General features: G+C 37.3%; 1 protein-coding gene across 3 annotated transcripts; it reads left to right on the top strand.

The window, feature by feature from the left end:
• Window positions 1-4,262: 4,262 nt before the first annotated feature.
• On the top strand, window positions 4,263-12,113 carry VCAM1 (vascular cell adhesion molecule 1). Of its 3 annotated transcripts, XM_074833251.1 has the most exons (8): window positions 4,263-4,410; window positions 5,117-5,395; window positions 6,085-6,405; window positions 7,018-7,290; window positions 7,880-8,143; window positions 8,579-8,845; window positions 10,382-10,648; window positions 11,387-12,113. In XM_074833251.1, exons 1-8 carry the CDS (start codon window positions 4,359-4,361, stop codon window positions 11,545-11,547), a joined length of 1,884 nt encoding a protein of 627 aa, XP_074689352.1. In that variant the 5' UTR covers window positions 4,263-4,358; the 3' UTR covers window positions 11,548-12,113. The 3 variants fall into 3 exon arrangements, with proteins under 3 accessions (XP_074689352.1, XP_074689353.1, XP_074689351.1); XM_074833252.1 differs by lacking the exon at window positions 10,382-10,648; XM_074833250.1 differs by lacking the exon at window positions 4,263-4,410 and having other exon boundaries at window positions 5,050-5,395.
• The last annotated feature ends 2,220 nt before the right edge of the window (window positions 12,114-14,333 follow it).

The raw sequence follows: 14,333 nt of genomic DNA, 5'->3' as shown, positions 1-14,333 counted from the left end.
TAGCTAGGAACAAAGTTACAATTCCTGAAACAGACACAACCCTTTAAATAGATCTGCATGTAGATCTCATCCTTCCCATCCGGAGATGAAAATTACAGGGAGTCAGTGATGCTCTCCTCCCCCTCTTGGGGGCTATACAGAGGTTGTATTATTGTCAGGTGATGAGAAAGAAGGTGGAGGGAGTTAAGGAAACCCTCCTTAAGGGCCAGGGAACCAAAAAAACAGTAGGCACTGAGGAAGGAAAGACATTATATAACCTATATAGCAGGCTGTTGAGGTTGCTGAGAATTGAAGATTTTGAGGCTGGCAGATCATTATCTGCTGTATAAGCCATATAGTCAACAGTATTCATACCTGTCCTCCAGGTTCATGGGTTTTTTCAGTTACTTGATTAAGATATAACCATATTAAAGGTGTTGCCTTGGATGTGGTGCCTGAAGGGCATTTCTTTGTTGATGCAGGTATGTTTTACCTCCAAGAATAGTTCTCATTTGATTTACAGCACATTCCTCTTGCTTTTATTCTTTGGGCATGATCATACTGTGGAGGTATCAGACACTCTTTGTGTAGAGTGAAAGCTCTTCATCCCAGCTGCTTCCATAAAGCATCAGAAACTCTGTAAGAAGCTTTCTTATACTCAGGTGTCCAGTGCACGACCCAAGGAGATCTTTCATGAGGTGAGTTGAGGGCTGCGGTTTGAATAGGGGACCTAAGTATGAGCTTACTGTAATACCTCTATGATCTGAGGCTGAAGAATTGTTGTGTCAGACCTATCTGCATCTTTTCACTTTAATGCCATGCCTTCCACTGAAGGATTCTGCCCTCTCAAGCTGATGGGACACAAAGATTCTTAGTAATAAACATGTTGCATATGTTTCTGTGTTGGGGCCCTGTATAGAAGTTATTATTCCAGCACTGGGTAGTTTTAGCAGAAATCCCAAATGGTGTCTCTAGATGCAGATAGTGGGATGAAATGCCGTGTTATTGCTGACACAGGAAACAGGATGTCAAATTCGATGAGTTTCCTTCTACCTTTTTTTTTTAAAAAAAAAAAAAAAAAAAATCTCCTCTGCCAAAAGAGAAGGATTAGCCGCCTTCTCCATAGGTCCTTGGCCATAAATCACAAAACCAGTGGTGAAGGTTTTAAGAGACGAAATTCTGCATGAGGTTTAGCCTTTCAGCTTTCCCCTAACAGCCTCCATGAGACAGTGCAGTACATTAAAGATGTGGGAAGAGGGTTAGAAATGTTGGATAACTAACATGTTGGATAATGTGCATTTTGTTCAAGTAATTTTTTAAGGTATCAAGAATTTGTTATCTCTTTTGCCTAGAGGACATTAATTGAAGTTCATCATATAGGTATTTAGTAGGGTTGTAGAAGTATGAGTTAAAGCAAATGCATAACACAGTTCTGAAATGGTTTTCTTTCTTAAATTCCAGAAAAGGCTGAAGTAAGTTTCAGTTTCATGAAGGACATTTGTATTTTCTGATGTCAGGCCAAAAATGATGTGCTCAGTATTTCCTAACTCCCTTCTGAGACACACAATTGTTTTATCTTTGTTTGTCCATCAAAGCCCAAGAGAAGTCTCTTTTGATTACTAGATGTATTGGAAAATGCATATTTACATCCCAGTGCTTAATTCTTTTAATCTCTTTTGCCTTTAGTAATATTTTTTTAATACTTGTTTCACTCCAGTCTTCATTACACTCTGCATGTGTCAGGATTTCTTCCAGTTGATCCTATAATACTTGATCTCACTGTGAATCTAGATGCATCCTCTATTTTTATGCCCAACATCCTCCTCTGTGTGATTTCAATAAAACACTAGATTATCTGAACTCTTGAGGTCAACTGCTAAAACTCATCAGCTGATCTCTACTTCTTTTCAGACCAACCAGTTCTGAAAATAAGCAGACTTGATATCCATTTTCCTATTTGCAGGTTGATGCTGTGGGTAGTAGGAGCAGCAGTAAAATACACGTTCTTTTTAAAATATATAGAAGGCTCACATCTGAAGTTGGGTAAAGAGCAAGTTTTAAGATTTTTTTAAATTTCTTGGCAGATCTGTACTTCCTTTAATAATATTTGTTGGCTAACCCTCCTCTTACCTATGCTGTCTGAATTCAGTAGTAGTATCATTCAGTATAGTAGTCCCTCTGGTAAGATCCAATTCCAGTAAAGTTAATGGCAGCTGTCCAGTTTAATTTACTGAGAGCTGGGTCAGAGTTATTTCCTATTTCATGTTATCTGATGGAGGACTTGATTAGGATTTTTCCAGCATACGGATATGCACTCTTGTGATTTTATCTTTTTGTGTCTAGAAGCTGATTTCCCAGAAATAGGGAAATTTTGCCTTTTCTTCAGTTTAGCCTACGATTGTTTAAGCAGTCAAGGCAGAAGAGTTTCACTTCTTGTTTCTCTCTGCCTATGATTAAAAAGTATTTATTTACTACCCTGGATAGATTTTGGATTTCTGGATTTGGTAACAGTATTTCCAGAATTCTGCATTTCCTGAGACTTATGAGAATTGGTTTTTCTTCCTCCTCTTCCTCCTCCTCTAATAAAAACAATGGTGATGATAATAAAAATAATATATAAGGGGAGAATCCACTGTGGCAGTTTCAGTGAATTACAGCTTTAGTGACTTTCGATTAAGCATTGCAGGTGCTTCAGATTTCCATGTTTTATTGTCTTCTGGGTAATTCTTGGGTTGTCTTGTTTAGTTTTTTCATATTTCTGAATATTGTTGTTATTATTAATTATTATTTTGAAGTCATACTTTCTACCTGAGATCACAATTTTATCTTTCCACGATCATTACATCCCTTTATAAGTTTATGATAAGTGTATGAAAAAAGTGGTGGATGCTTCTTATTTTACCTAGTGTGTTTCTGTAGCAGCTCATACTGTCCAGCTATTCTTTGATGAGGATGCAAACGTAGGGGCAGCTGCAGACAAGGAAAAAGCAGATAAAAACAGTTTCTGAAGAAGATATGCTGCCTATAGGCCAGTGGGAAAATACCTGAACATGGTATTTTGGAGCTAGCATTAGGTTATTAACTATTAACTATTTCAATAATTAAATTTCTTTAGCATTTACAGCATTGTTATTTCAGACTTTATTTCTCCAAGTTATTACTCATTTACTAGATATTTGAATCTGTGCTGTTTATAAAATATACTATATAATGACAATATTTCACAGACATCAGATGACCAAACTATTACATACCAAACGATTTGCCAGAGTCATTTTAAAAACATACATGTTTTGTTTTTAATTTCTTCCTGCTTTCATTTAGTGATTCATAATTGACCAATATGAACTACTTAAGTAGTTGAATAAATAAACAATCAAAATTTGGAAACCTTTATCCATTCTTTGCATTCATAGCATTTCCCAATTGAAAATTAAACACTGAAAATGTTATTTTATTTTTTTCATAACATTGTCACTGTATTAGCCAGTAATAGCTGTCCTCAGAAATAATCTAAACTGGATTCATATACCCACTGGAAACGGAATGCTGAAAATAGTCCCAGAGTTGTATTATCAATTGCTATCAATTATACATAAACAGGACATAAGAGGTCTGAGAAGCATATCAGTACTGTAATGCAAAGCAGTAGCATCTTGAAAGAGGGACTTTTTAAAGTGGCATTGGGAAAATTAGTTCATTCAACTCATCCAAATAGGATGAGCCTGATGCAAGCTTATTGAGTCGGATCTCAAGACTTCTGTTATCTGACTTATTTCTTCATTTTTAGGGATCAGAAATACCTAGGGATGTGAGTAACGTCACTTCTTAAACTAGTAGCACAGTTTTCAAAGGCACTACTGAGTTAAATAAAGTTATTTACAGAATTGAGCAGTTAGAAGTATTTTCAAGACAGCCCTATAAAAATATTTTCACTGAAAGCAAACTTCAGTAACTTTTCCATCTGAGATAGGGTGCCATTCAGTTGCTTGGAATTACCCACATTCTTTCATTTTATCAGTTGTTTGCAGGATCAGATCTTGACTTGGTCTTTTTAAGTCTAGCAGGCACTGCATTATAGGTGTTAGTATTATTGTTTCCGCGGGCTTTAAATTCTGTATTTAAAAAAAAGCAGCAGAGGGCGCTGAGCCCCCCGGCACAACCCGGCATGGATTTCTTCCTCCCTGCTCTGGATTTCCCCGTCCAGGGATTTCCCACTCCACCTCGAGGAGAGCCTTTATAAAGAGCACACTGGAGCTATTCTAATAAACTGTTGCAGAGCAGCAGGATCTCACTGTGCTTCTTCACAGAAAATACAAAGCAAGGCTTTTGAATTTACTTTCTTTACCTAGTAACAGTAATTGCAAACGTTAGAACAGATGGGAAGAACAAGCCAGGCTGTGCTAACAGTTTTGTATGTGTTAACGACTGGTAAGTTGGGAGGGGGTGGGGGATGTTTGCTTTATTTGTTTTTAATTTTGTTAAGTGTAAACTGACCTACAATTTACTGTTTGATCTTTATTTCTCTTTGTTCCAGTTGCTTTTACCTTTCAGTGAATACACCTGTCAGTGAAGTAGTTCTGTCAAAATGTCAGGAAACTTTTTTTTGACATTTACTTTGAGCTTTTCTGTGCTCTGCAATGACACAGTCATTTTCTTATATGATAAGAAAAGATCTTCTTGATAAAAGACAGTCCAGGAGACAACTGCAGTATATCACTGCATGTTTGATTTTTACTGTCACCCCTGACAGTATCAGTCAAGTTTAGTATTAAATGTCCTGTTGAAAGTGATTCTGGAGTTGTCCTTGCTGTCTTACTTACCACCCCTCCCCTCAGTTATTACAAAGTTTTCAAACCAGATCTAGTGCATTTATTTTCACTGACAGCATTGCGTTTATGCCATTTTATAGGTGAGAACTGTCTGTTAAAGTCATCTGAGTCTGTATTTGACAAAAATAGCAATGTTTATGGGGTATTTTGGAGATGTAAGCCACTGCATGAGCTTTATTAGTTTAACCTCCACACAACTGTAAACTTGCAAAGTAATGGCCTCATGTCACAGTAGAACATGAGAAGAAATGGGAAAATAAAAGCTGAGAATGCTGATGAGTTTATGTATGTTCTCCCTATTGTAGTTAAAGCTTTCGAAATGGAGATTATACCTGCTAACAGAATCATTGTGCAGATTGGAGAAACACTCATACTCACATGCAATGCTACTGGCTGTGCATCACCAAGTTTTTCCTGGAGAACCCAGATGGACAACCCCCTTGGAGGAACAGTGAACAATTATATAACATACTCTACCTTGACTATGAATCCAGTTAGTATTGTGAATTCTCATGATTATCTGTGTACTGTCTCCTGTGGTGAGAAAGGGAAAAAAGAGAAGAGTATCAAAGTTGAACCTTACTGTAAGTAAAAATGTAAAATTCTCTTTAAGTAGTACACATTCACAGAAAAATCCATAACTGTTTTTAGATATCGTAATTGGTAGTTAACTGATAATGCTAGAATAGTGAGTCTACTATAGCTCAGCATATATTTCCTTGAAAGATTCCTTTATCTCTCTGTTCAAGACTCTTTCTCAGCTCCTTTCTTCTTAGCTTTCTGCACTGAAGGTAGTACGTACTGGTCTTATTTATTCTTATTCTTGGTAATACTTGAAAGCTAAAACATAGACTCCCAAAAACATTCATAGAGCTGGGGGAAAAAAAAAAAATCAAAGCCTTTGCAGTTTGCAGGGAAATGACTCAGATGTCTAAACCTGCCAGCACAGAAAACGGGATACCACCAGTGTATAGATTGCTCTGGATGCCCATATTTAGGCAGCTGTTATCACTGCCTAGGTGCCTTGCTGGATCTTATTAGATAATTTGTGATCATATTTCAACAATTGTACAAATATAATTCCTGTTAATGTATGAACTGCTTATGAAAGACCTGTATGTCTTCCTATCAAGATATCTCTTGTAATAAAGTTGATATAACATCATGTTCTGAATGCCTCTAAGCTCAAGATGTTTGATGTCTGGATCTTGCTCTTATGTTGACCCTAGAGCTTATCTCTACTAGACTAAAGAAATGGATTTTATTCTTTCAGCTTTCCCCAGTGATCCTATCATTGAGATCAGCCCATCCTTGGTTGCTGGCGAACCAGTCACTGTCATCTGTAAAATTCCTGATGTGTATCCTTCTCATCGCCTGGAAGTACTCCTAAAGAAAGAGGAACATGTTCTTCATGAGAAAGAGTTTTATGAAGATGAAAGCACAAATACAGAGACCAAAACTGTGACATATTCATTTAATCCTACAGCTGAAGATATTGGGAAAGACATTACCTGTGTGGCCAAGTTATCAATCTCTACTACTACGGGCTTTGAACCCAAAGAAAGAGTAACTTCTCAGAAATTGAATGCAAACTGTAAGTATTTTTATTCTAGGGCTTTCACACCAAGTACTGTTTAATGTTAAGTTTCATGGAATGGGTTTACAAAGTGTGTGCTATAAATCATTTATGATCTGTGCTTCTTATCTTTGTTATTTATGTAGATAATCTATTGTATTCGGTTGAATTCTGTTGTATTCAGTAACAGTCACTGAGTCATTAAATACCCACTGTTGTTCATGACAGAATTCAGGCAATGCTTTAGTAACTCTTCTCTCACTCTCTTTCTTTGGACAGTGGTACTTAGTCAGAAAGTAAAGATCGGAAGAAAAATGGCAGCATACAGATAAACAATTGTTTTTAAAATTGTCATTGTATGCTTAGCAGTTCCAAGTTTATAGTCCTAAACAATAGGGAGACAAATGTAAGAGTTGGGAAAAAAAAAAATACACATTTTGTCTAGCTTAGCTTTCAAAGCTGCAAACTAAATGTCTTATCAAGTCTGGAACAATTGTTCCACTGTGAATACACATTATTCATTTGTTCTTGGTATTGAGTGAAATGTACCTCTAAAGAAGCTAGTGCTAAAGATGTGCATGTCATTCTTCATTAACTTACTGACCTTATCTGTCTTTTCTTCTCTTACAGTTGGTCCACAAAATACTATCATTAGTGCATCTCCAGGCAACTTGTCAATGGAAGGAGATCCCCTAAAACTCACTTGTGTGACTGAGAGTAATCCACCCCCACAAATAATTTGGAGAAAACATCTGGCTGATGAAAGCATTCAGCATCTGATAGAAAACAATGTCCTTTCTATTCCCCATGCTCGTTTCACTGATTCAGGACTGTACATCTGTGAAGTAATTAATCCAGTAACTAATATAACAGAAAAAGCAACTGTGGACATTGTTATACAAGGTACAAGTCTGCTTGAATTTAACTTGTATTATCCAATACCCAATTGGCAGCTGCCTGTTAAGATGGAGGATGCTGAAGCACTGAAAATTAGGAAATTATGGGGCCTTCCTTGTTATGTATTCAGGATTTAGCTTTCAATTTACTGCTGCTCTTCATGGGCTGTGCTTTTCATTTCTATCCTTAAATTTCAGCTAATTGTCTCTGTACTGCTGTTGTACATGCATACATACTCAAAGTGATAAAAGATTCTGAGAAAGTGGTGATGTGAGGAACACTGTTATTTCATGGACCATGAAGTGCTAATGTACATAACAATTTCACAGGGACGTCATCTTCTTCTTTGAGCTCGTAGTTTTAGTCATTAGTAGTAAATTTAGTAGTCATTTAATAGTAAAACTATTTAGGACTTTTTCTTTAAATTATTATTATTACTACTACTGCTACTACTGTTTCAATAGAGCCGAAAGTCTCAGATGGAAGCAAAACCCAAATGAACAGATCCTTGGGCAAGCAATCCCTGCTTTCTTAAAACCCTCTCCGTCTTTAGTACTTTTGCATTAATATAACAGCCTTTTCTTTTGTCATGCAGGTGCTCCAAACATTGCAGAACTCTCTGTTGAACCTTCTACAACCGTTCAAGAAGGAGAAAATGTTTCCATACAATGTTCTGCTGAGAGTAACCCTCCTCCCAAGATTATTTTAAGAAGAAAATCTGACAATGCAGACATGGGGCCTTACAGTGAGGGGAGAATTCTCCTTCCATCTGTGACGTTCCTAAATGGAGGAGACTATGAATGTGTAGCAGAAAATAAGTTTGGGAAAAGTAAAAGTGAAATAACACTTAATGTGGAATGTAAGTATGTGGAATGTTTTCCCAATCATTTAAAAATAATTAGTTAATTAGTGACAAATGTAACTATCAAACTAAACAAAAACCCTGTGAGTACAAAAAAAATCAGCGTAGTCCTCTGCTATTCCTCAAAGAAAGAAGCAGTGCTGATGAGCAAAACAAAGACATGAAATATTGAATGTAATGGCAGTCTTAAGTCAGGATCTGAATGAGCAAGAAACTGATCTATCCTCTTAACATTCTTGGTTAGAAGTACTTGGTTAGTACGTATAGGCTACAGAGAGTTTGTATGGAAGTTCTGATACCGTGTGCTTTATTTATTCTGAGAATGACAAAGAAATTAACTTTGGGAGGCCAACAGCCTGGCATGCAGTAGGACATGTTGAATCCATCTCTAAAAAAATCCAATGTTGTTAACTACAGGATTTTTCCTTTCAGATGGACCAAAGAATACAACGATCTCTGTTATCCCTGCTACTGCTGTTAAAGAAGGAGAAACTGTGATGATGAAATGTACTAGTTCTGGTAATCCAGCTCCTGTGATCTCTTGGAAGAAAAAAAAGGCCACTGGGGAGTCTGAGAAAATTTCTGAAGGTGCAACTTTAACTATACAGAAAATAAAAAGTCAAGATCTGGAGCTTTATGAATGTGAAGCTTATAACCAATTTGGCAAAGAAGAAAAATCTGTGAAATTACTTGTTCAAGGTCAGTAGAACAAGACAGAATATATGTGTTTTGTTTTATGTATTTTAGGTCCTGATCTCATTCTGTGAAGAACGGGGGAATTCTGTCTTTGATGTCAATGGAGTTAAAAAGTGGCCCTAATGTAATTAAGTCATTTAGGAAGATTTAAACAATGAAGGGTGAAATCTGCATTAGTACAGATAGTTTGTGCAAAGTTCTCATGTCAGTTGAGCTTCCACCACTCCTTCCAATTGGCAAATGTATGCATGAGGCAAAGAAGCTATGCAGTGCCTTTATTTTCTTCCAAACCGGTCTCAGGGGAGGATCCAGATACCTGCATACAAAAGATTCAAAGAGAAAGTACATACTGAAACTTCTCTGTGGAGGGACTGTATTACAGGCTCTCCTTTAAATTATAACTCTGTATCATGTTCTCGCAAGCTGCATTTAAGCTATACCAAATGCTGATTCCTCCACCTACGTCCAATGACAACAAAGTTACATTTTCAGTATTAAGAAAACTTCTCTGCTTTAGCCGTGCAGCTTCTGCTAATAGCATGGCAACCGTGTATTGCTTAGGGATCACTGCTGCCATTAGTCCATGTCTCTTCCTTATTCTTTGCTATTTTTGTAGCTGCACCAAAAAATACGCTTGCAATATTCCCTTCAAATACAGTGATACAAGGAAAAGGTGTTACCATCTCTTGCACAGCTGCCGATGTTACATCTGTTCAGAGTACTTTGTGAAAGAAAATAGGTGATGGGATTACAACCCTTGAAACAGTAGATGGCCAATGTACCATAGACAGGCTTAGCTAAAGGACACAGGAACATACAAATGCATATCCTTAATGAACTGGGAGGGCAGTCTCAGCACATAGTACTTCATGTTGAAGGCTAGTTAAAATAACTACTGTACAGAGTTAATATTAGGATTTGTTGTAGACAGACAGAATAACATCTTCAGTTCCTTTAAGAATTTATTGTCTTTAAAAAAACCTGAGGTGAGTTGCACAGGTTCTTGTCATAAATGGTAGGATCTTAGTGCTAATGAAAACTTCTGTCCAAAACAGCAGATGCGCAAAATAATTGCTGCCTCAAAATTTTTCATAGTTCCACTTCCACCTTTGAAAACAGGATGTAAAATTGTGGAACCTAGTGAAAAAAATACTATTCTAGGACTTCTTCCTTTGCCTTTTCTATTTATCTCCTGTTGAAAGAGGACATCAACCTCTGGGTCTGTTGGTCTGTGTCTTTTCATGAACCCAGATGAATAAACAGTGAATTTAAAATAAGAAAAGAAGAAAAACTCCATATAATGTAAAAGATAAGCACCATACTCCATCAACTCATAAAATGTTCTTTCTGTCAGCTGCTGTTGACTGCGGTGTATGAAGGATAGCTAGTGACAGAGTAGTGTCTAAAGCTACGTGCTTAAATATTATAATGAATCCATTAACTGGATTAGTACTTTGTGTGTATAAGCTGGTGATACCTCATGAGTTTTTTGCTTCTGTTTTTTTTGCTAAATCCTACCTTGCATTTATTTTATTTCAGTTCCTCCCCAAAACATTACTGTGTTAATATATCCATCAGAAAATGTTAAAGAAGGAGAAAACGTCACTATTACATGTAGCACATACAGTAACCCACCATCACAGATGGTCCTGAAAAAAGTCCATCAGGAGAAAGAAATTATTCTCCCATCAGTGAATGGAACCTTTATACTCTACAATGTCACCAAAAATGATACAGGCAGATACTTGCTTGATGTTTTCAATGAGGTTGGAAACAACGTCAAAGTGATTGAGATAGCTGTTGTAGGTAGGTAGATCTATTGCCTTAAACTTATTTTGTTCAAATTTTCTAATGAATTTTGTGACAAGGTGAGCACAACTAACTCATGACTGATCTTTGCACAACAATACTACAGTTAACCAAAAAAAAAAAAAAAAAAAAAACCAAAAAAAACCAAACCAAATAAAAGGACAGCTGGTGAGAATAAGCTGTATTTAACCTCCTTTTAATGTGGATGTTATTGTCTCTCTTACCTGAGTTGGTGAGATAGCTTTAATGATAGAGCCAGAAAAAGGTGGATCCTTGCTGCATTTCTGTCCACATGTATGAACAGAGAGACTAATCCAGAGAAAGTTCTGTTTCACAAAAAGATCTAACAATTGGGCTTTTTAAACACAGTCTTCTCCTGAAGCATTGTTTCCAGGAGGTAGAAACGTCCCCACATGTTTCCTGGGTAAAATACGTGATATTCTTCTGGTATTCTTCATGAACTCCATGGTATTCTTCATTTAGATGATATCAGATAGGTTTGAACTTGCATAGCAAATTCAAGACCAAGATAATGGCTAGGGATTAAAGTGTGCAATATGGAGTTACTAAAGAAAACAGCGTAAGGAAAATGTTTTGAAATGTGCTTTGTGCATGAAAGCAGAAATAGTGTTCTGAATGAAGGTCATTAATAACACTGCTTTTACAATAATATACATGTATCTGTTTCAATTAGTTTTTACAGAACTTTTTTTCTCCTTTTGTCTCCATTTTCAGGAAGATTGGAAAAACCAGATCAAATGATACCAGTGATTATTGCATTCTCCTGTGTAACAGCAATAGCAGTACCTGTAGTTGCAATTTTGATCTACGTGTTCAGAAAGGCAAAGATAAATGGATCCTACAGTCTTGTAAAAGCACTCAGGCTGAAAGTGTGATCACATGAATATAAGTCTGTGTTCACAATAAGCAATGATATTTATTCTTGTGACTGGTTCTATTCTTCTGTAACATATGGTAACAAGCAAGTGAATTAAGAACACCACCATGTGATAGCAAATGGATTTTTTTTCATGTTTTGATAAGTATTTCAGTATTTAAGTTAAAGGGAAAGCTAGCATCCTGTCCTAGAAACTGGTAAATTACTTCTGTGTTGAAGCATGCTGAACAAAGAGTTCATTGGAGAACTAGGTTTGTACATAGTGTATGATTTGTGTTATAAATATGTTCAACTGAGTATCAGTTTGTAAAATTACTGCAACTGTACAGAGAAATTTTGATTCAGAGATATAAATCAGCATTACTTGAGCTGATCAGATGATAATATTTTATTTTGTATTACTTTACAGAGTGAATGTTTTTATTACAATTTTTCTGCTTGTGGGTAATGTTTGGAAAATGTTCTCTTTTCACTCATATTGTCATAAACTCTGTACCTTCAATGAAGTTACACAATCACTGGGCTATGCATTTCTAATTAATTTAAATTAATTTAAGATCTCAAGGCTCATTTGTGAAACATTTTATTTTAAATATTATACAGAAAGTGTCTGGGATTATAGTCTAGTTATTTTTAGGACAGCTGAGGTATTTTTGTAGGGTTTAATCATTCTCAAATCAATGTCAGAATTCTGTTATTTCATGATGAGCCAAAGCAGACCCTTTGTTTAGAATATAAACTGCTGATAAATATGATTTACAGGTTTCCACTGCAAAACAAAAACAACACTAGGTTTCTTTGATTAATCCCCCTAGTGATTTTTACTTAAGATTATGTCAGAATACATGTTCCTCTGGAAAGAACCAGTGAAAACTATTACCCTTAGCAACAGCAGATTTGAGTGTCATGGGAAGCCCTAGCTCTAAAGGCACAAGGCAGGCAGTGACCTAAAGGCATAGGCAAGGGGGAGAGGCAAAATCTATGCAGCCTTAGCAAAGATGGCTCAGTTGTTTCCTGAAGAAAAGCCCTTCCCAAGCTACTCACTGTGGAAAACTAAATCACTTGCCTGACAACTTTCCTTTTAATAGACAAGTGGTGCCTGCATGCTTCACCCTGGTTAGCACCTTTTTTTAACTGCACCCTCTCTCCAGTGTTGGCAAAATGGCTGTGAAAATAGTGGACTTTCTGTGCAGAGGCAAAGATGAGGGGGAAGGAGAGGTGGAGCTTGATCGTATTCTCCCTTACATCCCTTCTCCTGGCTAGCAGTGCTGCTTTGACTCATCTGGTTGGTGATGTTCAGCACTGAAGCCAAGGTTGTGGGAGGTGCAAGCACTGTGGCAGAGATGCTGAAGTGCATCTAGTCTCAGCAGCCCTGAGCACAGGAGCTGGGCTTGGCTCCTACAAACTTTCATACACAAGGTAAAGCACAAGGTCAAGAAGAGAAACGTGAAAAGAGTTTCTTTACATTATACAAATGGTAACAACTGCCCCCAACAGCAATACAAACGCAGATGTCTCTTGATAGCTAACTGTGGGATGGGGCAGTGGTGCAGATTTCCCATATCTTTTTCATAGCATGTTCAGCAGTGTTTTGTGCATAGTAAATCAGTGCATGAAGGGTCCTGCATTTATCTACAGTTGGAAAAGGAGCCATGGAAAGTGGGGGTGTAGCAGAAAAATGGGAGAGCAGTGTGGACTTGGCTTGGAGGAATGTGAGCATGCAGTAGGAGGGTGAAGAAAAGATTGAAGACAGAGGAGGAGGAGAGCTTTGACAGGCCCATGACATAAATTTCTTGGAGGTGGTGTCAGGCATATTTATTCAGAATAATGTCAGTCCTGTCTCAGTGCTGTCTTGTGAACAAATCAGAAAGCATGATTTTTCCACTGTGCAAAACTTTGGTGCACACACATTTTGCCTACTGGATATAGTCTGGTATCTGTATTGCAAGAAGGATAGTTAGAAAAGATACAGAGAAGGAGGACTGGAAAACAGGAAAAATGAAAATGCCTGGGACTTTCCAGTTTGGAGAGAGAGTTCTGAAGGAGGAGGGGATGTGACTGATGTTTTCCAAATTGTGAAGGCAGTTGAAAGCAAACAACAGATGCAGAACTGCTGTTTGTTAAATCATGCAATGACAGAACTGCAGGGCACACAAACTAAGGAGAGAGCGGTTTAATGAAAATAATAGAAAGTACTTCTTTACACAGTGAATGGTGAACTAGTGGAAGCTTCTGCAGAAGGTTGTGGGCAATAACAGTATTAATTGGCTCAAAAGGAGAATGGAAAAAATAATGGACTAAAGGCTCATAAACAAACACTAAAGGGAAGAAGCAGAAGTGTACTGTATAACATCCCTAATCCAATGGCCACTGATGCTGAGCAGTCCTCAGGAATATACTGTGGAAAGTGGCCAGGTTTGCATGCTCTCCTGAAATAGTGTCTCCTACTGCTGGAGCCATACTGCGATAGCTGGATCACTGGTGAGACCCAGTAAAGTATGTCTTGCCTTCTTATGCCTTCTCTGAGCAGTCTTAGGCCAGGCCTACTTGGAGAAGGGGTTTAGCAGGTTCTGTGCTGGTTTTACCTCATTCCTAGGAAGGAATAAAAAGAGGAAAGATGAGGGGGAGAGAAATTGGAGTCATCTTGCAAGAGCACTTTAATGCTTGTGTAGTCTTTCCTGGAAATTCCTCCATGGGGTCCCAGTATCCTCTCGGCTGTTGGTTTCACTAGTATTTATCATATAGATACAGACCTTAATGCCTACATGGCTTGTCTGCCCTCTC

The sequence above is a fragment of the Strix aluco genome, chromosome 8, assembly GCF_031877795.1.
Source record: "Strix aluco isolate bStrAlu1 chromosome 8, bStrAlu1.hap1, whole genome shotgun sequence".
NCBI lineage: Eukaryota > Metazoa > Chordata > Aves > Strigiformes > Strigidae > Strix > Strix aluco.
The sequence above is the reverse complement of the archived record's forward strand: the minus strand, read 5'-3'. Positions and strand labels throughout refer to the sequence as shown.

Coding starts and splice junctions, on each gene's coding strand:
- VCAM1 (XM_074833250.1), top strand. CDS start 5,050: ATGAGAAGAAATGGGAAAATAAAAGCTGAGAATGCTGATGAGTTTATG. Junction 5,396..6,084: donor TATCAAAGTTGAACCTTACT/GTAAGTAAAAAT, acceptor TTATTCTTTCAG/CTTTCCCCAGTGATCCTATC. Junction 10,649..11,386: donor GATTGAGATAGCTGTTGTAG/GTAGGTAGATCT, acceptor CTCCATTTTCAG/GAAGATTGGAAAAACCAGAT.